The sequence below is a fragment of the Somniosus microcephalus genome, chromosome 16, assembly GCF_052327205.1.
Source record: "Somniosus microcephalus isolate GS21.2 chromosome 16, FLI_Smic_1.0, whole genome shotgun sequence".
NCBI lineage: Eukaryota > Metazoa > Chordata > Chondrichthyes > Squaliformes > Somniosidae > Somniosus > Somniosus microcephalus.
In genome coordinates, this window is record NC_141002.1 from 93,570,173 (window position 1) to 93,595,196 (window position 25,024).

Genomic DNA, 25,024 nt, shown 5'->3' on the forward strand with positions numbered 1-25,024 from the left:
GTGTGTGTGAGTGTGTGTGTGAGTGAGTGTGTGTGAGAGTGTGTGTGTGTGTGTGATGTGGTGTGAGTGTGTGTGTGTGATGTGGTGTGTGTGTGTGAGGCTGAGTGTGTGTGTGTGGTGTGAGTGTGTGATGTGTGTGAGAGAGTGTGTGGTGAGTGTGTGTGTGTGAGTGTGTGTGTGCGTGTGATGTGGTGTGTGAGAGAGTGTGTGGTGAGTGTGTGTGTGTGTGTGATGCGGTGTGAGAGAGTGTGTGTGTGTGTGTGATGCGGTGTGTGCTGCTTGCAGTTCAGACAGAGATCACAGCATTGTTGAGATGCTGGTGCAGCATTTCTACTGGGGATGTGAGACTGGAAGGAGAAGTAAAGACAGGAGCCCATTGTATTGGAGGCTGGAACAAAGGGTCTGGTACCTGTAATTGCAGGACCGCTATCAGAGATAAGGTTCAAAAATAGCTTTCAACCGCCTCTTCAATGGGTATTCAGCTATCAAAAGGATTATAGCAACGGCATTTAAAACAAGTTATCAAGTGGATCAAAAAATACCTCAAATTGGCAGTTACAACAAAAAGCCTGGTAGTAAAGTAGAGTCAATTATCAGACTGTTCCATGACTCATCTGCAGAAATGTCTGAATAGAAATACATGAAAGTTACAAATAGGGTGTATGGCTTTACGGAAGATGACCAAGTCTTTAGTGCTCAGGCAGAAAGTGTAATGCCAACGTAGTTCCAAATAGGGAGCCCGTCCACACACACTGTGCACAGAGTTTACAGGAAGGAAGTCTGCACTGATAAACACTGCGAGAGCTTTCCACCCGAGCAGTCTTATTTAAATTTAACCCAATTTATATCAGCTTTGGTCAGCCACGTGTACGTCCAGACACAAGTACACATTGTGAGGTGAACCCTGTTCGCCACCCCCTGCCAACAGGGACAAGCTGTGCCAATGTGTGTACAAGGTTCACTGTGAATATCAAGTGATACCCAAATCCTTTTTTCTCTGTGATACTATGGAGCGTGTTTGATTGCCCTGGGGAGTCGGGGAGGAATTGTCCAGAGCTTTTCCTGAAATTGGCTGCAGAATTTATTTATTTTTGTTACCCTCTCTAATGTTTCCTCTCATTGAGTTCGCATCACCGATGGTTGATGCACAAGGTATCACCGTAATAAGAACATAAGAAATAGGAGCAGGAACAGGCCACTTGGCCCCTCGAGCCTGCTCCGCCATTCAATAAGATCATGGCTGGTCTTGGGCCCGCTCCCCATAACCCTTCACTCCCTTATCTTGCACAAATCTGTCCATCTCCACCTTAAATGTATTTAATGACCCAGCCTTCATGGCTCTCTGGGGCAGAGAATTCCACAGATTTACGACCCTCTGAGAGAAGAAATTCCTCCTCATCTCAGTTCTAAAAGGACGACCCTTTATTCTGAAACCATGCCCCCAAGTCCTAGATTTCCCCACGAGGGGAAACATCCTCTCTGCATCTACCTTGTCGAGCCCCCTCAGTATCTTACATGTTTCAATACGATCAATGGATAGAGGCAACACCGTCGGGCCTGATGGTCTTTTGTAGCCCTTCTTTTAATGCATCATTTATTGCGAGACTTCCTCGAAACAAGATGGGTTGCTTCACTCCTTACACCTCACTAAAATCATACAGCAGAAGATGAAGCCATTCGGCCCATCGTTCCTGCGCTGTCTTTTTGAAAGAGTTAGTTCCACTCCTCCCCCTGCTCTTTCCCCACAGCCCTGCCAAATTTTTTTTCCATTTCGAGTATTCATCCAATTCCCTTTTAAAAGTTACTATTGAATCTGCTTCCTCTGCCCTTCCAGGCAGCGTGCTCCAGATCACAACAACTTAAAAAAAATTCTCCTCATCTCCCCTCTGATTCTTTTGCCAATCATCTTAAATCTGTGTCCTCTGCTTACCGACCCTCCTGCCAGTGGGAACAGTTTCTCCTCATTTACTCTTATCGAAACCCCGCATCACTTTTGAACACCTTTTGTCATTAGCTGGGGTAACTTGTAATTCAAATCAGTTTCTAAGCAGCACTTCTTAAAAATAGGTTTATGGGTTTTGAGATCGTGATTACTAAACCATGAATACACCTTCCTAGACTGCTTAAAATACCCCCGCCAATCTACTTTTTATTTATCCCAAACTGCTCTTTAATTGAGGTCGTGCAGTGTATGGTTTACAGAGCAGCACAAATTGCCACAACATGCTTGGATTTAGGGTTTTGGGGCTTTAGAGACTGCTTTCGTTTATTTTCAGTAAACGCTAAGATACGAATCGTCAAGCTTCCGATGTTTTAGTGGTTTGCTGATGGTGTACGCAACGAACTGGAGATAACGTTACATTTTTGATCAAGAAGATTACATTTGAAAGTTAGACACGATTCTTTATAAACACTAAAAAGCAAACTATGAAGCCTCAGAGAGGTCTATTGTTGGAGAATTAAATCAGGCATTCAAAGCTGTCAATACACGTACTTATACTCTGCACACCTTTCCAACTTTCTGTTCTTTCACTCTATTAGTTTCAGAGGGGCAAGCTATAGCACATGTTAGAATTCTTGAAACCCACATCCAGTGGTTCGATGGTGAAGTCCATTGGTGCAGACAGTGCATCGGATCGATGATAGATGATCCTTTCCTCACCCTTCGCTTACAGTCTCTCTTTCCCTTAAATCTCTTCTCCTCTTCTTCCCAAATACACCAGCCTATGCATTCGCCCTCCTCCCTGTGCTGGAATTAAGATTCACTGCACCATCTCCAACTCTTAACTCGTACACAATCAGGGGCTCAAAACTGTGCGCCTCCAGATGTCCTTCGCTCTTGTCTCCTTCCGGCAATCCAAGCATGATATCACCTAACCACTGATCCTTGATCTATCTCATCTTCTCTCCTACTCTTTTCAACCTTGGTGGTAACATGCACAATGGGCCTTCACCCTTCCAAAATGTGTTTGAAAATATTGAGGTAAGTTGTACTGTTTCCACATTGTTTTTTCATTTCGTAACACCCCTCCCCACCGCCCCCACCTCCCCATTAAACCAATCCCTAGAGAGTGCGCAGTCCAGCTGCCTTCAGGCCTCTTCCTACGTTGCTGTTGAGATGTGCTGCTGAAATGTATGTGAAAATGGCCCAAGTTGAGTCTCCTTCCAATGTCCCCTCTGCTCTTCTGCAGAAGGAACTTGCCTAAACCTCTTCGCGACAGCTTGGCTCCGACGAGACATCCATTGTACAGCAGACACCTCAAAGCTCTGGAGAGGTACCACCAACGCTGCCTCCGCAAGATCCTGCAAATCCACTGGGAGGATAGGTGCACCAACGTCAGTGTTCTCGCTCAGGCTAACATCCCCAGCATCGAAGCTCTGACCACGCTCGATCAGCTCCGATGGGCGGGCCACATCATCTGCATGCCCGATACGAGACTCCCAAAGCACGCACTCTACTCGGAGCTCCGACACGGCAAGAGAGCCCCAGGTGGGCAGAGGAAATGCTTCAAGGACACCCTCAAAGCCTCCTTGAAAAAGTGCAACATCCCCACCGACACCTGGGAATCCCTGGGCCCAAGACCGCACAAAGTGGAGGAGAAGCATCCGGGATGGCGCCGAACACCTCGAGTCTCTTCACCGGGAGCAAGCGGAAGCCAAGCGCAAACAGTGGAAGGAGCGCACGTCAACCCAAGCACCCCACCCTCCCGCCCCTTCAACCACCGTCTGCCCCAACAGTGACAGAGACTGTAGGTCCCGCATTGGACTCATCGGTCACCTGAGAACTCATTTTTAATGTGGAAGCAAGTCATCCTCGGTTCCGAGGGACCGCCTAAAAAGAAGAGGATTGTTTGGATAACCACAGAGGCAAACCCACATCTAATGGCTTGACGGTGACGTGCATTGGGACAGACATTGCATCAGCCCTCTCCAGTGGCAACACGGAACATGGATACTCAGACCTCAAACACTTTGAATCAAAAGCAGCTCAATTAATGGCTTAATAATGGAGGCTGACTCTCTAAAATGATCACATCGTGGTCTGTAACTATAGAGGGTGGTGTGTTGCGCTTCATCACTTTGATGATTCAGCACTGCGACTTTGGGTGCAAGAGGTTATTTAAGGCAGACAGACATGACGTGGTGACTCCAGATACCTCCGGGATTAATATTATAATAGTCATATTGGAGAGAAAATGACTCCCTCCTTCAGAGACAAATGAAAACTTAAATGAAAAAAAAACATTGGAAGCTTGCCATTGTGAAATAGATCCACCGCGACTTTTATTCAGAAATATATCCACTATGATTTTTATTCAGAAATATATCCACTATGATTTTTATTTAATATGTAAAGAACAGGCTTTGCTGAGAGTTTTCACCGTTTTAAACAGGACTGAATGCAGTTAGTTATAGAGGAAAGCACATTTTCAGATTAACACCTCTCTCTCTCTCGCTCCCTTGACCTCGGGCGGTCTGCCCAGTGAGAAAGTTGGTCTAACCTGGATTGCTGATTAGCTCGGTAAACGCTGCAAAAACTCTTGAGAAATTCTTTGTAGCGACACGGAGACCTTTTGACCTCAGTGAGAAGCCAAAGAGAATGTCAGCTGCCACGGCCAATGATTTACGTCAGCATCGGAAACAGGTCAAAGGTTTCAACCAACTTCCAGCAATTTCAGTGAGAAAATAAGCCCTATAATTTCCTTGTTTCTTAAGAGATTGTCTACTGGAAATCAAAGTGCTCTTGCTTCCTGATTCATCTGGTTAGTTGAGCCCGTTCGCCGATTTAACATAAAACCAACAAAGCTGACTAAAAATGGCAAAAGAATGTGAGCACTACTGAAAGTGAACCCTATTTCATAGAATCATACACCACAGATGGGAGGCCATTCGGCCCATCGTGCCTGTGCCGGCTCTTTGAAAGAGCTCTCCAATTAGTCCCACACCCCCTGCTCTTTCCCCAGAGCCCTGCACATTTCTCCTTTTCGAGTATTTATCCAATTCCCTTTTGAAAGTTACTATTGAATCTCTTTCCACCGCCCTTTCAGGCAGCGCATTCCAGATCACAACAACTTGCTGCGTAAAAAAAATGCTCATCTCCCGCCTGGATTTTTTGCCAATGATCTTAAATCTGTGTCCCCTAGTTACCGGCCCTCCTTATTTACTCTATCAAAACCCTTCATAATTTTGAATTTAATTCAGAGCACTACAATCCAGTTACTCAGAAGCCGTGTTAATGCACTGAACTGTTTGGAGACATTGGATCAGTCTTGTTCGAGCTGGCAATCATTTGGTTACCGCACAATACAGAAAATTATTTTTGGAGTTACGGGGTCAATTTTAACCTACTCCGCCCCTCGGGACACTGACAGGGTCGGGTGCAATGCTGGTTTCACACCCCGCCCAATTTTGGTCACCACTGAAGTCAGGAGAAGATAGTCCCATGTTTCACCCCTGGTCTTTATTGAGTTAGGTGATCTTAGTCAATACAGAACTGGGAGGGGGGAGGGGTAAGGGTGCAGTAGCATAGTGGTTATGTTACTGGACTTGTAATTCAGAGACCTGGGCTAATGATCTAGAGACACGAAGTTCAAATCTCCACCACAGCAGCTGGGGAATTTCAATTCTGTTAATTTAGCATAAGAAAAATCTGCAATAAAAAGCTAGTATCAGTAATGGTGACCATGAAACTACTGGATTGTTGCAGACACAGGCCGGGATTGCATGTTGGGGAATTCTGCACCCACTGTCTGGGATTTTCCTGTATGTGCTCCCCACTGGCACCAGCGGTCCTGGGGTGGGTGTGTACTGTAAATTCTCATATATAATGAATAGTGATGGATCAAGGAGAATTGAGCAGTAAACAGCACCATGGACTCAATTTATCAGCAGGCTACAATCTTTAATGCTTCTCATTTTCTCTGTAATCTCCTCCAGCTCCACCACCACCCCCCTCCGAGATATCTGCGCTCCTCCAATTCTGCCCCCTTGAGCATCCCTAATTATAATCGCTCTACCATTGGCGGCCATGGTTTCAGCTGCCTCGGCCCTAAGCTCTGGAATTCCCTCCCTAAACCTCTCCGCCTCTCTACCTCTCTCTCCTCCTTTAAGACGCTCCTTAAAACTCTTTGACCAAGCTTTTGGTCATCTGTCCTAATATCTCCTTATGTGGATCGGTGTCAAATTTGTTGTCTTAAAGTACCCCTGTGCAGTGCCTTGGGACGTTTTAGTACGTTAAAGGCGCTATATAAATACAAGGTGTTGTTGGTGTAGTATAACGCTCCTGTGAAGTGCTTTGGGACATTTTACAACAAGTTGTTGTTGTTGGTGGTGGTGGTGGTGGTGGGACAGATGAATCTCCAGAATAACGTTTGAAGGAAGCCCTTCGCTTCAGGCGTTGCCTTGTCAGCTTAGCACATAAACTTCATTTCACCAAGCCGTGAATCGAGTACAGACTACGCACCAGAATCCTTTTTGCCCATTTCAGTGCCACCCTCGTGTCTGAGGTTAGACGGCCTTGTGCCAACGGTGCTTGCCATGAGCTGTTGCTGCTGCCAGTCTGCCCAGTTCGTCATCTTGCCCCGCTGTCTATTCCTCACGACCTGGTGGCCTTTGACCTTTCATGCCTTCTACCATGATTGCCTTTCCCTCGGCACTCTCCTCCCCAAAGTGCTGGAGCTTCCCTTTCTTTATTGCATCGAGGATTGTTCTCCCGTTTCATAACCTTTCAAGACCCTCACTGATGACTGGGGATCTCTCTATATCCCTGCATCCTACATTTCAGTATCCCTCTTATTTCCGTGACCATACTTTGCATCTGTACAGACCTAGTGGCCGAATCATGGTTCCGAGCAGTCTGCTTGCTCTGTAAAATGTGCATGTATCCTTCCAAACCTTGTTCACCCTTTCATTTCAGCTGTCTCTCTCGCTAGGGATCATATACCCTCTGGACATTTCCTGTGCTCTGTGACCCAGGATCCTAAACAGCATTATCTGCTGACTTGTTACATAAAATTAAAATCGAATCTTACAGCAAACAGGCCATTCGGCCCAACAGGGCTATGCCGGTGTTTATGCTTTGGCGCATTAGGGAGCGCTGTTGTGAAATTGGGGTTGAGGCAAGTTGTTGGGGCCAAGTAGATGGAGCTTTACATAGCATTACATAGACAGTACAGCACAGAAACAGGCCATTCAGGCCAGAAGGTCCATGCTGGTGTTTATGCTCCACACACGCCTCCTCCCACCTTACTTCATCTAACCCCATCAACATATCTCTCTATTCCTTTCCTCCTCGTGTGCTTAGCTAGCTTCCCCTTAAATGCATCTATGCTATTTGCCTCTACCTTGTGGTAGCGAGTTCCACATTCTCACCATTCACGGAGTAAAGAAGTATATCCTGAATTCATTTTTGGATTTATTAGCGACTATCTTATATTTATGACCCCCAGTGTTTGGACTCTTCCACCGGTGGAAAGATCTTCTGACGTCTACCCGATCGAACCCTTTTATAACTTTAAAGACTTCTATCAGCTCACCCCTCAGCCTTCTCTTTTCTAGAGCTGTTCAACCACCTCTGCATTCAATTGTATGATCCTTTGCTGCGTACCTTTGTTTTCCTTTCGTTCACGTTATATCTATAATAGCTGCTTATGGTGGCATGTCTGCCCACGAGTTCTATCTTGTTTTCAGCTCTGAGTTCAGCATCATCTGCATACCTCAAGTTATTAATCTTGCTGTTTCCATCTTGTAATTAGAAAAAAAGAAAGATGATTACAGGAAAGATGTGACCGCACTGGAGAGGGTACAAAGGAGATTTACCAGGATGTTGCCAGGACTGGAGAATTTTAGCTTTGAGGAAAGATTGGAGAGGCTGAGGTTGTTTTCTTTGGAACAGAGGAGGCTGAGGGAAGATTTAATTGAGGTGTAGAAAATTATGAGGGGCCTCATTAGAGTGGATAGGAGGGACCTATTTCCCTTAGCAGAGAGGTCAGTAACCAGGGGGCATAGATTTAAAGTAATTGGTAGAAGGATTAGATTCAGATTCAGATTCAGATTAGATTTATTTGCCATATGTAACAAGTACAATGGAATGCTTGTTCCCCGTCGGGACGCGTCAGCTATACATACAGCGCCGCGTTCAGAGTCAATACAATGGCTTCCCGTGGCAGTGGGAGCACGATGTCCCTCAGCCGCTCCGTCCTCCTCTTCACCGCGGCCTCCTCCTCACTGTTGCCGGCTCCACGTGTGGTGGCCTGCTTCTCCCGCTCTGGCCACCATGCCCGGCTCCCCTCCTCCCATCCGGACTGCGAGTTACCCGAAATGGAGCTGCCGGCCGACGTGCTGCAGCATGTTGAGGAGTTGAGGAGAACTTGTTTTCACCCAGAGGGCGGTGGGGGTCTGGAACTCACTGCCTGAAAGGGTGGTAGAGGCAGAAACCCTCATCACATTTAAAAAGTACTCGGATATGCACTTGAAGTGCCGTAACCTACAGGGCTACGGACCAAGAGCTGGAAAGTGGGATTAGGCTGGAGAGCTCTTTTTCGGCCGGCACAGACACGATGGGCCGAATGGCCTTCTTCTGTGTCATAAATTTCTATGATTCTATGATTCTACTAGCATTTTATACAGCGCCTTTCACAACCTCAGGACGTCCCAAAGCACTTTACAGCCAATGAAGTACTTTTTGAAGTGTAGTCACTGTTGTAATGTAGGAAACATGGCAGCCAATTTGCGCACAGCAAGCTCCCACAAACGGCAATTAAATAAGTGACCAGATCATCTGTTTTTAGGTCTTGGTTGAGGGATGAATGTTGGCCAGGACACCGGGGCCAACTCCCTTGCTCTTCTTCAAAGTAGTGCTGCGGGATTGTTTACGTCCACCTTCGAGGGCAGACGGGGCCTCGGTTTAACATCTCATCTGAGAGACAGCATCTCTGTCAGTGCTGCACTCCCTCAGTACTGCACTGAAGCGCCAGCCGAGATCACAAGCACCGAACAGATACCGGAATCCAGGCGGTATAAAAATACTGTCCAGCACAGCACCAGAGCAGCTATAGCTACAGTCACTTCTCAACCCCAGCCATTGCGGCCTAGGACAAATGATATCCACAATACGCACTGTGCTGCCATCTTGTCCTTCTGGTTACTCTGTGGTTTAGCGCACACAGGTACAGTGAGCTAATGCAGAGTAACACTAAAATAAATGAACCCATATTCACACTCATGTCAGCAGCATTACGGATACCAGAAAAAAGAAAAGCATGCAGGACATCCCGAAGCACTTCACAGACAATGAATCATTTTTTTGAAGGGCAGACACTTCTTTTGTAGGTAAACGTGGCAACTAATTTACACACAGCTAAGGTCCCACAAACAGTAAGGAGATAAACGACCAGCTCATCTGTTTTGGTGGTGTTGGTTATGGGATGCATGTTGCCCAGGGCACCAGGAGAATTCCTTACTCTTCTTCAAAAAGTCCGGTTTGATTTTTTTTTACATCCACCTGAACAGGTAGATTGCGGGGGGGGGGGGGCGCCCCGTTTCACATCTCACCCCAAAGACAACGCCTCCAACAATGCGGCATTCCCTCGGTAACGTGCTGAAGTGTCATAAAGTAAGTCAGCGACACATGAGCAGAACTTGAACCGCAACCTTCTGACTTAGAGGCAATGGTCCTGCCATTCAGCCACTCTGGCACAAAGTGAAAATATGCTCCCTTACAGTCAGTGGCCTAGAAATTCAGTGGCCTGCGCCACCAGTTTGCGCCCAAAGAGGGCTTTTGCGCCACTGTGCAAACCTACCGCGATATTTAGCGGGGCGCTAATGGCGGCGTTAGCCATTAGCGCTGCGCCGCCACTGATGACGTCATTGGTGTGCGCAGCGCCCCGCTATCACCCCGCTGGCCATATTTGGTTGCTGCCACCTCCCCCGCGCCGGCCGCAAACAGCGACCGGTACACGGGGTCTACCTGTGCCGGTAGTGGGGCGATTTAAGGTGGAGGTGCGGCCGGCCGCTTTTTCGGCGGCCGCCTGCCCGCACCTCCTTCCCCGGCCTCCTACACCCCCCCCCCCCCCGCGGCATTGCCGGCTGTTTCCAGAGAGCCCGGCACTTCTCCTTGGTGCCGGGCTCATTTGCCGGCACTCGCGAGCGGGGATCGCGCTGTTGCAGGCACCTCCCCCTTAAGAATTAGAGGAAGGCCTGCAGTACTGCAGGCTGCCGTGCCGCAGCGGGTGGCGCTGCGGCACTTTACACGCCAATATTCAGTTTCAGTGCCCCAAGCGGGGCACCGAAACCCTTGTTTAGCGGCCGGCTTCAACTTGGGGCGCTGAAACTGAATTTCCCGCTGGCGCAAGTGGCTCCGCGCGCAGCGGTAATTCCGGCGCCCAGGCGAGCTGGGCGCCCCTAACTGAATTTCTAGGCCAGTGTGTTTGCAGCACACTGTCATTCATTCTCCACTCCACCATCCCGCCCTCCTCTGCCTCCACTACTTAGGGGTCAGCGGTGTCGCACTGTCAGTTTTATATTGCACCATGTACAGCTTGATACGACACCACTGTTGGTATTACTATATCCTGTTTTCTTTGTGCTCATGAAAGGTGAGGGCTATTAGAGCTAGTGGCAGTGTCAAGCACCCCCCAATAATAGCACAGCCAGATGCAGAGTGGGGCTCTTCTCTCTACAAAAGAGAAGGCTGAGGGGTGACCTGATTGAGATCTTTAAAATTATTAAGTGGCTCGATAGGGTTGACGTAGCGAAGATGCTTCATAAGAAATATAAGAACATAAGACGTAGGAGCAGGAGGAGGTCATTTGGCCCCTCGAGCCTGCTCCTCCATTCAATAAGATCATGGCTGATCTGATCTTGGCCTCAACTCCACCTCCCTGCCCGCTCCCCATAACCCTTGACTCCCTTATCGTTCAAAAATCTGTCTATCTCCACCTTAAATGTATTCAATGACCCAGCCTCCACGGCTCTCTGGGGAAGAGAATTCCAAAGATTCACGACCCTCTGAGAGAAGAAATTCCTCCTCATTTCCGATTTAAAAGGGTGCCCCCTTATTCTGAAATTATGCTCCCGACTTCTAGATTCTCCCACGAAGGGAAACATCCTCTCTGCTTCTACCTTGTCGAGCCCCTTCAGAATCTTATATGTTTCAATAAGATCACCTCTCATTCTTCTAAACTCCAATGAGTATAGGCCCAACCTGCTCAACCTTTCTTCATAAGACAACCCCTTCATCTCATGAATCAACCTCGTGAACCTTCTCTGAACTGCCTCCAAGGCAAGTATATCCTTCCTTAAATAAGGAGACCAAAACTGTACGCAGTACTCCAGGTGTGGTCTCACCAACGCCCTGTACAGTTGGAACAGGACTTCCCTACTTTTATACTCCATCCCCTTTGCAATAAAGGCCAACATTCCATTTGCCTTCCTAATTACTTGCTGTACCTGCATGCTAACTTTTTGTGATTCGTGTACAAGGACCACTTGGGGGGGGGAGACCAAAACTAGAAGCCATGAATATCAGATAGTCACTAATAAATCGAATAGGAAATTAAGGAGAAACTCCTTTACTAGCATTGTGGGGTCAGGCGGAGCAGGCGTAGAGAAGATGTTTCCACTTGTGGCCGAGTCCAAAACTAGGCGCTACAACTATAAGATAGTCACCAAAAAATCCAATCGGTAATTCAGGAGAAACTTCTTTACCCAGAGAGTGTTGAGAATGTGGAACTCGCTGCCACAGGGAGTGGTTGAGGCGAACAGTATAGATACATTTAAGGGGAAGCTGGATAAGTGCATGAGGGAGAAAGGAATAGAAGGATATGCCGATTGGGTGAGATGAAGCGAGGTGGGAGGAGGCTCGTGTGGAGCATAAACGCCGGCACAGACCAGTTGGGCCGAATGGCCTGTTTCCGTGCTCTACATTCTGTGTGATTCTATGTAAAGCTCCACCGACTCTACCCCACCATCTTGCCCCAAACCCAATTTCACAACAGCGCCCCCCTACTGCGCCAATGTAGCACTTACCATTTCTCACACCAACCATCCTGTGACTGCTGTGAATGAGACTGCCAATTAGTGCCAAATAAGGGACAGTTTTGTGGTGTACACCAATGGCCACTAGGAACTGGATTGAGACTGTTCAAATTTATTTCGGGTCTATAGGACCCTTACTTGCCAATTGACAAAGGAGACTGTCACCCCGTCAGTCTGGGCTGGTGTAGAAGCCAGATCCCAAAGTAAAGAAATAAAAAAGACTTGCATTTATATAGCGCCTTTCACGACTACCAGACATCCTAAAGTGCTTTACAGCCGATGAAATACTTTTTGAAGTGTAGCCACTGTTGTAATGTAGGGAAATGCGGCAGCTAATTTGCACACAGCAAGCTCCCACAAACAGCAATGTGATAATGACCATATCATCTGTTTTTTAGTGATGTTGATTGAGGGATAAGTATTGGCCCCAGGGATAACCCCCCTGGTCATTTTCCAAATAGTGTCGTAGGATCTTTTACATCCACCTGAGAGGGCAGATAGGGTAATATCTCATCCGTAAGACGGCACCTCCGACAGTGCAGCACTCCCTCAGCACTGCACTGGAGTGTCAGCTGAGAGTTTTGTGCTCAAGTCTCTGGGGTGGGACTTGACACCCACAACTATTCTGACTCAGAGGTGAGGGTTGCTACTCACTGAGCCACATCTGACAAGCATTGCTGCAGCTTAATAAGGATTGTGAAAAAGGAAAATGTTTTAAGGATAGCACTCGGTATAAAGCTGCAAATAAACTGTAGTTAAAATGGCTGAAAGGCGAACTCCAGGACAATGTCTTAACAGGATCAAATTCAGTAATCCAGTGTTAGTACAAAGCTCCAAGATGTGTCACATTCCCTACATTTAAGACTACGATGATCTAATTCTACCCAGCAGATGACTAATTAGCTCCTTATCCCCAAGTGCTTTATGCTCAAAGGCCAAAATATGCCCCTGTTAGGAATACACTGGAGCGAGTGAATGCAACTGAGACCTGGAATGGTTCGTGTACTCCTCAAGCACTCACTATACTTGTGAACTTATAAACGGCAACTCATACAAGGCTGTTAAAAAGGGGAATGTAGCGGTGATTTGTCCCAACTGATTAGCAACAGAAATGTCTCAGGATGTCCTTAAGCAATATTAGTTATCCACATTGCTATAATCTAAACCGTTGCTGTACGATAAAGTGATGTGCTGTCAGTACGACCTCCTCACAGACTCAAGCAACAATTTGCATTCTCACTCAGTGTGACTCAAGTCTTCCCCCATCATCAGCAACAACTTGCATTTATATAGCACCTTTACCACAATAGCAACAACTTACATGTTATATGTTAGCTGTGGCTCAGTGGGTAGCACACGTGCCTCTGGGACAGGATTAGGTCGTGGGTTCAAGTCCCACTCCAGAGACTTAAGCACAAAAATCTCAGCTGACACTCCCAGGGGAGTGCTACACTGTCGGAGGTGCCGTTTTTCGGATGAGATGTTAAACCGAGGTCCCGTCTGCCCTCTCAGGTGGATGTAAAAGATCCCACGGCACTATTTCAAAGTAGAGCAGGGGAGGTGTCCTGGGCCAATATTTATCCTTCAATCAACATCACTAAAAAACAAATTATCTGGCCATTATCACATTGTTGTTTGTGGGAGCTTGCTGTGCGCAAATTAGCTGCCGCGTTTCCTACATTACAACAGTGACCATACTTCACAAAGTACTTCATTGGCTGTAAAGCGCTTTGGGACGTCCTGAGGCCGTGAAAGCCGCTATATAAATGCAAGTCTTTCTTTTTTTTTGTATACCACCTTTACAACAACAACAACACATTTACTACAACAACACCTTGACAACAAAAGCAACAACTTGCAGTTATATACCATCTTAAATGTAAAGGCACTTTACAGAGGAAGATATGAGCCTTTAATGGGGGCGTCAAGGAAGGTGACTGCAGACTTGGTGGAAGAGATGGCAGCTTAAGGAGTCTTTTAAAGGCGGAGATGTTGATGGGTTTAGGGAAGGAGTTACAGAGAGTAGGACCAACACAGTCGAAAGCTCTAAGAACAATGGGGGAGCAGACGGGTGGCGGTGTACAAAGGCAGAATCCTAGGACAGGAGTTTGTGGGAGAATCTGGAGTACTGCGTTCAGGAAGCACTACTTCACACAAAGGGTCGTAGAAAAGCCTGTGAATGCTGGGGGATAATTGGAGCTTTGAGATCGATAGAGTTTGATTGGGTAAGGGTATCGAGGGAGATGGAGCAAAGGTGGGCAAATGGAGTTGAGGTACTGATCAGCCATGATCTAACTGAATGGAGGAGCAGGCTCAAGGGGCTGAATGGCCTCCTCCTGCTCCTATTGTTCGTATGTTCCTAGATGTTGGAGTAGGGGAGGACAAGGCCATGAGGGATTTATGGGTGATGGCAAGGACTTTAAATTCTATGTTTTGGAGACAGGGAGCCAGTGTAGGTCAGCGAGGACATGGGTGATGGGGCAGCAAAACTTGGTTTGGGTCAGGATGCAGGTGGTGGAGTTCTGGACGAGTTGAATTTTATGGAGGGTGAAGGTCGGGAGGTCAGAGAACAGAATATTGGAAAAATCGAGTCGAGGGGTGAGAAAATCATGGATAAGGGTTTCAGCGGTGGTGCAGTGAGGTAGGAGTGGAAGAGGTGTGTGTTGCTACGGGCGACGTAAGCAATCGTGATGATGGATAAGATATGGGGTTAGAAACTATGGATCGAAAAATGGTACCGAGTTTGCACAATCTTCATATTTGGAAACTACTTAGCTATGGTACTAAAAGCTCAAGCAACGGCATCTCAGCCTTCGAGTAGGCACTTTACAGCCTTTCAGACTCAACATTAAGTTCAACAATTTCTGACCTCACTTTTCAGATGGCAGCTGTTGATGATTCAGCCATTCTCACTTACACCTCTTCTAGGCCCATCTTTTGTATCTTTACTTGTCCCATTACCATCTTATTTTACCTCGCACCATCAACCCTTTTGTCATTTAATCTTTCCTGCCTTTCACCCTAAAAAGAAAGACTTGCATTTATATAGCACCTTTCACGACCACCGGCCAATGAAGTACTTTTTGAAGTGTAGTCACTGTTGTAATGTAGGAAACGCGGCAGCCAATTTGCACACAACAAGCTCACACAAACAGCAATGTGATAAGGACCAGATAATCTGTTTTTTGTTATGTTGATTGAGAGTTAAACATTGGCCCAGGACACCAGCCTTGCTCTTACTTCGAAATAGTGCCGTGGGATCTTTTACGCCCACCTGAGAGAGCAGACGGGGCCTCGGTTTAACATCTCATCCGAAAGACGGCACCTACGACAGTGCAGCACTCCCTCAGCACTACACTGGAATGTCAGCCAAGATGTATGTGCTCAAGTCCCTGGAGTGAGACTTGAACCCACAACCTGCTGACTCAGAGGCGAGGGTGCTACCCACTGAGCCACAGCTGAGCCTATCACACACCTTCCCTTTTGTTCTTTCCTCCCCTCCCCCTTTCCCTGCCCCTGCACTTCCTTAAAACCTGTTACATCTCTAACTTTTTTCAGTTCTGACGAAAGGGTCATCGACCTGAAACGTTAACTCTGTTTCTCTCTCCACGGATGCTGCCTGACCTGCTGAGTGTTTCCGGCATTTTCTGTTTTTATTTCGGATTTCCAGCATCTGCAGTGTTTGGCTTTTGTGCTGAAAGTAAATTGGCTTTTAGGCTCTATTTCCCAATTAGTGCAATACTGTGTACACTTAAAACTAAGGTGTCAGCCGTGGCTCAGGAAAAGCACTCTTGCCTTTGAGTCAGAAGGTCGTGGGTTCATGTCCCACTCCAGAGACTTGAGCACATAATCCAGGCTGACACTCCGGTGCAGTACCAAGGCAGTGCTGCACTGTTGGAGGTGCCGGCTTTCAGCGGAGACTAAACTGAGACGTAAAAGAGCTCACGGCACTCTTCGATGAAGAGCAGGGGAGTTCTCCCTGGCGTCCTGGTCAATATTTATCCTTCAACCAACATCCCAAAATGAGATGATCTGGTCACTATCACATGGCTGTTTGTGGGATCTTGCTGTGAGCAATCTGCCTGCTGCGTTGCCTACATTACAACAGTGACTACATTTCAAACGTGCTTCATTGGCTGTAAACCGCTTTGGGACAACCCGAGGTCATGAAAGGCGCTATATAAATGCAAGTCTTTCTTTGAAAGGCAATGTTGTAAATCCTAATAGTCACCTCTTTGAAATGGGGAGGACATACCAGTGGATGAGGCACGATGCCTGAGCACAAACGCTTTGCATTCAGATGCCAAAGGCAGCTGCAGAGAATGCTCTACGACCTCTACTGTAGGTCAAAAAGGCAGAGCCATATCCTCGCACATACCTGGAATGGCAAAGAGTTGAAGGGAAGACAGATTGCCTGGTCGCAGATCGCGGAGGAGCAGACCACATATGCAATTCACTGAGCGCCCTCTCTTCCACTGTTTGTCCTGCTGTCTGGACACTGCCGGTAGAACTATGGCTATCTCTCTGTGAGCCGGTGGGCTCACAACACAATGAGAAATTCTGCCTCAGTGAGTTTGTTTGCATCATTCCCTTTTCTAACCGCTCATTGCCGGGACCCTCCAGACAAGCTGTAGCGTGCCTGTGATGGATGGCCAAAACGGCCTGAAGTGGTGCGATTCATCTCTCCCTTGAAATGCTGGTGGTGCGAGCAACAATGCAGACTGTCAACAAGGAACAACCTTCTTGCCACCCAGGCCATTGGAAAATGAAAAAAAAACTTCCATCACTGTAACAACAGCAACTTGCATTTATATAGCACCTTTAACGCAGTAAAACGACCCAGGACGCTTCACAGGAGCGATTATCAAACAAAATTTGACACCGAGCCCCTTGTGTTGTGTTACAGGGGGTCCACGGAATTTTAATAACATGGAAGGGGAAACTCTGAGCATAAAAGGTTGAGAACCAACAACAACTTGTATTTATATAGCGCCTTTAACGTAGTAAAACGTCCACAAGGCGCTTCACAGGAGCGTTACAAGACAAAAAATCTGACACTGAGCCCCATAAGGAGAAGTTCGGACAGGTGACCAAAAGCTTGGTCAAAGAGGTTGGCTTTGAGGAGTGGATTAAAGGAGGAGGGAGAGGCGGAGAGGTTTAGGGAGGGAATTCCAGAGCTTAGGGCCCGGGCAGCTGAAGGCACGGCCACCAATGGTGGAGCGATGGAAATCGGGTTAAAGCACGGAAAATATATATTTGAATCCCCGCGTCACCGACTTACTTGTAGCAGCAACCCAAAAATACAGAGTCTAGTTCAGAAATTTCTTCTGTGGCCACAAGCTGGTTTCAAAAATGGTTTTGGTATTAGTGACACTGACCCGTCGTGTATTTGATTTAAACCAACAGTCTTCTGAAGCCATAGACCCTCCCATTGCAAAGCTCAATTTCTCACAGCTCAGCAGCATTACATGCAAGGACAGCACAAATTTAATGCACTCTTGCTCTGCTCAGATGTTTCACTGGCGTTCAAGCCGGTTATATTTACATGAACATTTGCTGGGGATTTACCATTTCCCCCCCCCCCCCCAAAACATAGAAACATAGAAACATGGAAGATAGGAGCAGGAGTAGGCCATTCGGCCCCTCGAGCCTGCTCCGCCATTCAATGTGATCATGGCTGATCATCCAATTTCAGTACCCGGTCCCTGCTTTCTCCCCATACCCCTGGATCCCTTTAGCCTTAAGAAATATATCCAACTCCTTCTTGAATATATTTAATGAATTGGCTTCTACTGCCTTCTGTGGTAGAGAATTCCACAGGTTCACCACTCTCTGGGTGAAGAAATTCCTCCTAATTTCTGTCCTAAATGGCTTACCCCTTATCCTTAGACTGTGACCCCTGGTTCTGGACTCCCCGACCATCGGGAACATCCTTCCTGCATCTAGTCTGTCCAGTCCTGCCAGAATTTTATAAGTTTCAATGAGATCCCCTCTCATTCTTCTAAACTCCAGCGAATACAAGCCCAATCGTCCCAATCTCTCCTCATACGTCATTCCTGCCATCCCAGGTATCAGCCTGGTGAATCTTCGCTGAACTCCTTCCATGGCAAGAAGCAGATGTATTAATACCTTTCAAAAGGGAATCATAGGATTACACAGGATATACGGCACAGAAACAGGCCATTTGGCCCAACCAGTCCATGCCGGCGTTTATGCTCCACTCGAGCCTCCTCCCGTCTTTCCTCATCTAACTCTATCAGCAGAACCCTCTATTCCCTTCTCCCTCATTGCTTATCTAACCACCCCTTAAAATGCATCTATACTATTCGCTTCAACCACCCCCTGTGGTAGTCAGTTCCACATTCTCACCACTCTCTGGGTAAAGAAGTTTCTTCTGAATTCCCTATTGGATTTCTTGGTGATTATCTTATATTGATGGCCTCTAGTTTTGCTCTTCCCCACAAGTGGAAACATTCTCTCTGTATCCACTCTATCAAAACCTTTCATAATTTTAAAGACCTCTATTAGGTCACCCCTCAGCCTTCTCTTTTAAGAGAAAAGAGACCCAGCCTGTTCATCCTTTCCTGATAGGTATACCCTTGTATTTCTGGTATCATCCTTGTAAATCTCCTCTGCACCCTCCCCAGAGCCTCTATATCCTTTTTATAATATGGCGACCAGAATTGCACACCGTACTCCAAGTGTGGTCTAACCAAGGTTCGATACAATCGTATAGACACTTGAAAAAGAAAAATATGCAGGGCTATGAGGAAAGAGCAGGGGGTGTGGGACTAATTGGATTGCTCTTTCAAAGAGCCATCACGGGCACGATGGGCCGAATGGCCTCCTTCTGTGCTGCATGATGGCATGAACAATTGCTCAGTAATCTTTCTCATGGACGTTTTGCAACCTGAGAACAAAATGGCAGGTCGGCAGAACTTTCCAATGATAGGGTCAGTGAATGGGTAGGAGATCATGGGCTCTGCACCCACCATATCCCTCCATGTGCTATTTACAAGTGCCATGCTCCAATGGAAGTGTGGGATCAGCTGGATGATATGAGACACTCATCCCAATCACGACACACCTGTGATGGGAACGTAATAACATTTCCCACGGCACTTCACAGGGGTGTTATCAAAAAAAAATTGACACCAGGTAGCCACATAAGGAGGTATGAGGGCAGATGACCAAAAGCTTGGTCGAAGAGGTAGGTTTTAAGGAGCGTCTTAAAGGAGAAAAGAGAAGTGGCGAGACGGAGAGGTTTAGGGAGGGAATTCCAGAGCTTAGGGCCAAGGCAGCTGAAGGCACGGCCGCCAATGGTGAAGCGATTAAAATCAGGGACGTTCAAAAGGCCAGAATAGGCGGAGTGCGGAAGTTAATCTCAAGCAGGGCAATTGCCACTTAACTGGCATCAGTAGTGAAAACTGTGGTAATCCAGTCGTGTACTGTCCTCAATACCACAAAGAAAATCGAGAAAATCCCAATTTACACACAAGGGCCGACAGGAGGTAAGATTCACATTAGATGCAAAAGAAGTTGACTCAATTTGAATGGAGAAGCACCAAAACCATAACGGGAAGTTTATAAAGACAAATAACGTTTTCAGTCATCACCAGTCAGGCTACATAGTCAATACTCTATATAGCTCAATACGCAATATACTCATGTAAACAGCTTCAAAATGAGTCAACTTTTGAGCATAAAAGTTACATAAATAGTGCAGGATAACGAGTTTACCAAAGTTGGCGCTTATGAAAACACAAATATTTTCATTTGCCCTCAAGGCTATGAAGTCATAGGAGCAGGAGAAGGCCATTCGGCCATTCAAAGTCAGCCTGGTCACAATCCATGCACAGGTTGCAGACCACATAAGCAGAAGCACAATTAGAATTTCTCCAGTCATATAGGATCATATTGCAGAAATGCACTTTTTAACAGTCTGCGTATTACAACAAGTAGATGTAGTACACAAGAGTCGAGCCTAGTTGGTTGAGTTCTGGACTGGGGGGTGGTGGTGGGGGTGGCCAGGGTGTCCTGGGTTCCAACCATGGTAGGATTCACTCGGCTTTTCACTCCCCTGTGGTGGATAAAACAAGTGCCACATCTCAAGGCTTGGGGCGAGAGCAGGGCGAGAGCAGGGCGAGGGCAGGGCGAGGGCAGGGCGAGGGCAGGGCGCCGCAGGGTGCTGCAGGGTCTGTACGCAGTGTCTACCACACTGTCACAGTTAACATCCTCAGACACTCTTTTGGATGAGACGTTAAACCGAGGCCCCGTCTGCTCCCTCAGGCGGACATAAAAGATCCCACGGCACTTTTTCGAAGAAGAACAGGGGGAATTCTCCCCGGTGTCCTGGGGCCAATGTTTATCCCTCAATCAACATCACCAGAACTGATTATCTGGTCATTATCTTATTGCTGTTTGTGGGGGCTTGCTGTGCACAAATTGGCTGCCGCGTTTCCTACATTACAACAGTGACTACACTTGAAAAAAGTACTTCATTGGCTGTAAAGCGCTTTGAGACGTCCGGTGGTTGTGAAAGGCGCTATAGAAATGCAAGTCTTTCTCTAAGTCTTTCTTTTCTCTTGGACGCTGCCAACTACCTGACACTACCATCTGGTACCAACAGGTTAAGTCTCTCTTTCGGTGCAGGAGAGGTTCTTAATGGATTGGTTGACATTGTAAACTCTGAAGCACGGCAATAATTTAAAAAAAATCTTTGCACTGTACTAAGAAAATTGGTCTCGTCTTTCAAGATGTTGGCTGGTGACGTTGATTGAGAAGTTACAGAATGATCTATAGTTTGTTTTTGTGGAGTGCACTTGTTAACCGTTTGTTTATTAGTTATAATGAAACGTGAGATTTTTGTTAAAATTCACCGTATTGTTTTTCAAGGTACGGTTAAATGCATATGGGACTCATTGGGCTAATGAAACAGTGTATATATCACTGGTAAAATCTGATGGGCAGTTAAAACACAGCTTGTCCATATGTATCTTTGGTTGTTATAAATTGAGGATCTTGTGCACAATCTAAACTCTAACAGCTGCACCTTTCAAGACAACCAGTTCAGATGAAAATGGTTCTGCTACAACCCCCTGAACTCTCCGTTCCTCCAATTCTGGCCTCTTGTGCCTCCCGTCCACCCTTTGCCCCAATAGTGACGGTCGTGCCTTCAGTCGCCCAGGTCCCACGCACTGGAATTCCCTCCCTAAACCCCTCCGCCTCGCCACCTCTTCCTCCTCCGTTAAGACCCTCCCCTTAGACCACTCTTTCCTTCTTTCACTCAGCATCTGTTTCTCCTCGTGCCTCTGCGAAGCATCTGGGGAAATTTTTCTGCATTAAAGGCGCTATATAAATGCAAGTTGTCACTGCTGTGGTGCAACCTTGTTGGTTCTGCCTTTCTGAGTCCAAATTCTCTAAAAGCTGCACCCAGTGCAGTGCTGAGGGGATTGCGGCACTGTCGAAGGCCCCGTCTTTCGGATGAGATATTAAACTGAGGTCCCATCTGCCCTCTCAGGTGGACGTAAAAGATCCCACGGCACTATTTCGTAGAAGGGCAGGGAAGTTCTCCCTGGTGTCCTGGGCCAATATTGATCCCTCAACCAACATCAATAAATCTGGTGATTACCACATTGCTGTTTGTGGGAGCTTGCTGTGCGCAAATTGTCTGACTACACTTCAAAAAAAGTACTTCATTAGCTGCAAAGTGCTTTGGGACGTACTGAAGTCGTGAAAGACGCGATAGAAAAGCTTGTCTTTCTTTCTCTTTTTGTTTGAAAGGATGAACTCTTTCTGTTCATTAAGCTAACTAGCACCAGATCTGGCCGAGAGTGGAGTCATTGATATTTGATTAGCTCTCTTCTCCTGCTCTCACCCCCATGCATAATTCTGCACAGGTTGCTCTTGACTGGCCTTTAATGAAGCCTCGACAAGCAAAACGTTGCCTGTTTTCTCTCTACCAATTCCCCAGAGCCCATTTTTGGATAAAACACACGAATCCTGGTTAAAAAAAAACAGGCAAATTGCCTGTTAATCCTTCCTATCAGTATGGCAACCCTGATCGCATGCATCTACTTTTCCATGAAAATCAGTACAAATAGAAAAATATAGTCCTGAAATGTATTAAACGTATATTTACTTGTGCACTTGATGCAACCCTTTATACTGTACTGTACTCAAAGGAACAGATAAAGTGACCAGCATACATTTTGCCCAATTCGAGCTATTTTAGGAGTCACCAGACACTTTAGAAAAAAGCAAAACACTTGTCTGTAAATGTCTTTCTGTGTCATTGCCCCACCAGTCTCCTTCTGGGCCATGTCATCGCAGATAAATGGCTGCTGTGGAGGAACATTTAACTGCACTGTCTCCACCTCCATACCATTCTCATTCTCACGTCCGAATCCCTCCATGGCCTCGCCCCCCTCCCTATCTCTGTGTCCTCCTCCAGTCCCTACAACCCTCCGAGAACTCTGCGCTCCTCCAACTCTGGCCTCCTGCGCGTCCCCCCACCCCCCGCCCCACTTCCTTTGCCCCGCCACTGGCGGCCGTGCCTTCAGCCGCCGAGTCCCCAAGCTCTGGAATTCCTTCCCAAAAACCTCTCCGCCTCTTCCTCCCTCCTTAAAATCTACCTCTTTGGCCAAGCTTTTAGGAACACCTGTCCTAATTTCTCCTTATACGGCTCGGTGTCAAATTTTGCCTAAAGGTGCGATCAAGTTGTTGATGGAAATTAAAATGTCCAAAAATTTCTTGTTAAAAGGAAAGTGCAATAAATAAAGAATCAACTAACTGAACTAACAGCGTCTATATTTAATAGCCAGGCTCCTGTTTTGCTAGACTCCTGTAAACTACACCCTGGTGTAAAGCAGTCTTTAGCAAGTAAAACTCAGGGTAGCTTTAGAGAAACAGTTCTCCACCAACTCTCCCTGCCAATTAACACCCAAACCTCCCAATTATTCCTCACTAGCTCTGCCCCAGGTATCAGAGCACACATACACCCCTTCTCAGCCCAAAAAACAGTTCTGTTTGCATTATTTAAATAGACATAAAAAGCTTTTCCTGTCTGCTGTCATCCGCGTTTCTTATTAATAACACAAACTGAACTGATATTCACACTTGCATGGGACACAAAAAAAGCCCTGGTTAAAATAAATGAACGCTCCTGGAAGGAAATAAAAGGTTCATTCACCAAAGAGGAAAAAGTGACTGGACTTCTAGTTAACAGGCGTTCTGTGCAAACACTGGAGCGAAATTGATATATGTATTTACAGAAAATAGCACTGGTCTGACCACATAACCGGCAGCATGAAAAAAACAGGGTGAAATTTGCTGTATTTTTTTTAAAAACCTGTCTGAATGGGGACAACTCTATGGAGTATTGTAGCTCATTCATCCAATTCTAAAACGCCGGTCAACTAAGGCACAGATCGACCTCTCTCAGTTCCTCGGAGAGAAGCCCTTTGTAGAGATAGATAGATGAAAGCATTGTCCAGACACTGTCACTGAGGGGGTCCCTCTCTCCGACGTGACAGCATCAACAGTGAGTTTGGATCCTCCACAAGGTTGTCAATGACCAGGGAATTTCGGGGCCTTTCCCCTTTCCCCAATCAGTCAGTTTCTCCCCCCAACTCCCCAAAATAAATAAATATATATATCTACAAACCCACCACCCACCTTTATTAATCAATCGCCTGTGTGGGGAAAGTGAAATTCAGGAGCAGGGCTAGCTGTTCCCATCCCAATCCCGACAGCAACACGTTCTGCTCACGCTAGATGTTGTCATTTCCTCGACTTTGGTGAAGCAACATTGAGAAGACCCCTTTTTGTTTTAAAGAGCAGAAGAGAGAGAGAGAGAGAGAAAAGCCACTGATGTGTGATGGGGAGGGGAGCTGAGGGCAAGAGAGAGGAAGGGGTGAGGGGAGAGAGAGAGGGGGGAATAATAGAGTGAGAACAAATGCAGCGAAAGGAATAAAAACAACACACAACGGGGGGAAAAAAAAACTTGACCTACCTGGATGTAACATACTTTGGAAATAAAAGATGACCAGTACAAAGGAGCCCAGGCAAGTGGCTAGGACCATGCGGCATTTTCTGCTCATCCTCATGATTTCCAGGAGCCCCTGTTTCATGGCTAGGTTGTATGTTGTGTGTGGGTTGCTGGAGATGATGAAGCTGAGAGCCCCAGGTTGCCGCCGCCGCTGTTTCCTTGTGTCTCTATTCACTCACTCACTCACTCACTCACTGTGCAACAAGACCTCGCTCACCCCGGCCGGCGCTAGACACCGGCCGCCCTTCACCATCCTCTCCTCCCCTCGCCGCCGTACAAGGGGCAGTGCCAGCCTCCTGCACATTTGGGGCGGTCCTCTTTCTTTCTCTCTCTCTCTCTGTCTGTCTCTCTTGTGTGTGTGTCTCTCTCTCTCTCTCTGGCAGCGCCCTCCTGGTCCTAGCGCTCGCTGGCTCTCTTTTTTTTATACATATATGCCTCAGCTGAAAATCTGTAAAACAAAAAGAAAGACTTGCATTTATATAGCGCCTTTTCGCGGCCACCGGACGTCCCAAAGCGCTTTACAGCCCATGACCTACCTTTTTGAAGTGTAGTCACTGTTGTAATGTAGGAAACGCGGCAGCCAATCTGCGCACAGCAAGCTCCCACAAACAGCAATGTGATCACGGCCTGATAGTCTTGTTTTTAGTGATGTTGATTGAGGGATAAATATTGGCCACAGGACACCCGGGGGATAACTCCCCCTGTTCTTCTTCAAAATCGTGCCACGGGATCACCTGAGAGAGCAGACGGGGCCTCGGTTTAACATCTCACCCGAAAGACGGCACCTCCGACAGTGCGGCACTCCCTCAGCGCTGCACTGGAGTAATACCCAGATCTTAGACTGGATTTCAAGTGCGGTTGAAAGTGTCTTGCTCAGTTAAGCTTTTCACATGCAGATTGTTGTATATAGGCCACACGCCTCCCCCCCCCCAACCTCCT

At 46.9% G+C, this 25,024-nt stretch overlaps 1 protein-coding gene across 1 annotated transcript in view; it reads right to left on the reverse strand.

The window, feature by feature from the left end:
- The window catches only part of chst11 (carbohydrate (chondroitin 4) sulfotransferase 11), a 266,622-nt gene extending 242,171 nt beyond the window's left edge, over positions 1-24,451 (reverse strand). The window contains exon 1 of the mRNA XM_086009447.1: positions 24,050-24,451. Within this exon, the coding sequence (XP_085865573.1) occupies positions 24,050-24,167 (118 nt within the window). The 5' untranslated portion in view covers positions 24,168-24,451. The remainder of the gene's footprint in view (positions 1-24,049) is intronic.
- Between the last annotated feature and the right edge of the window lie 573 nt (positions 24,452-25,024).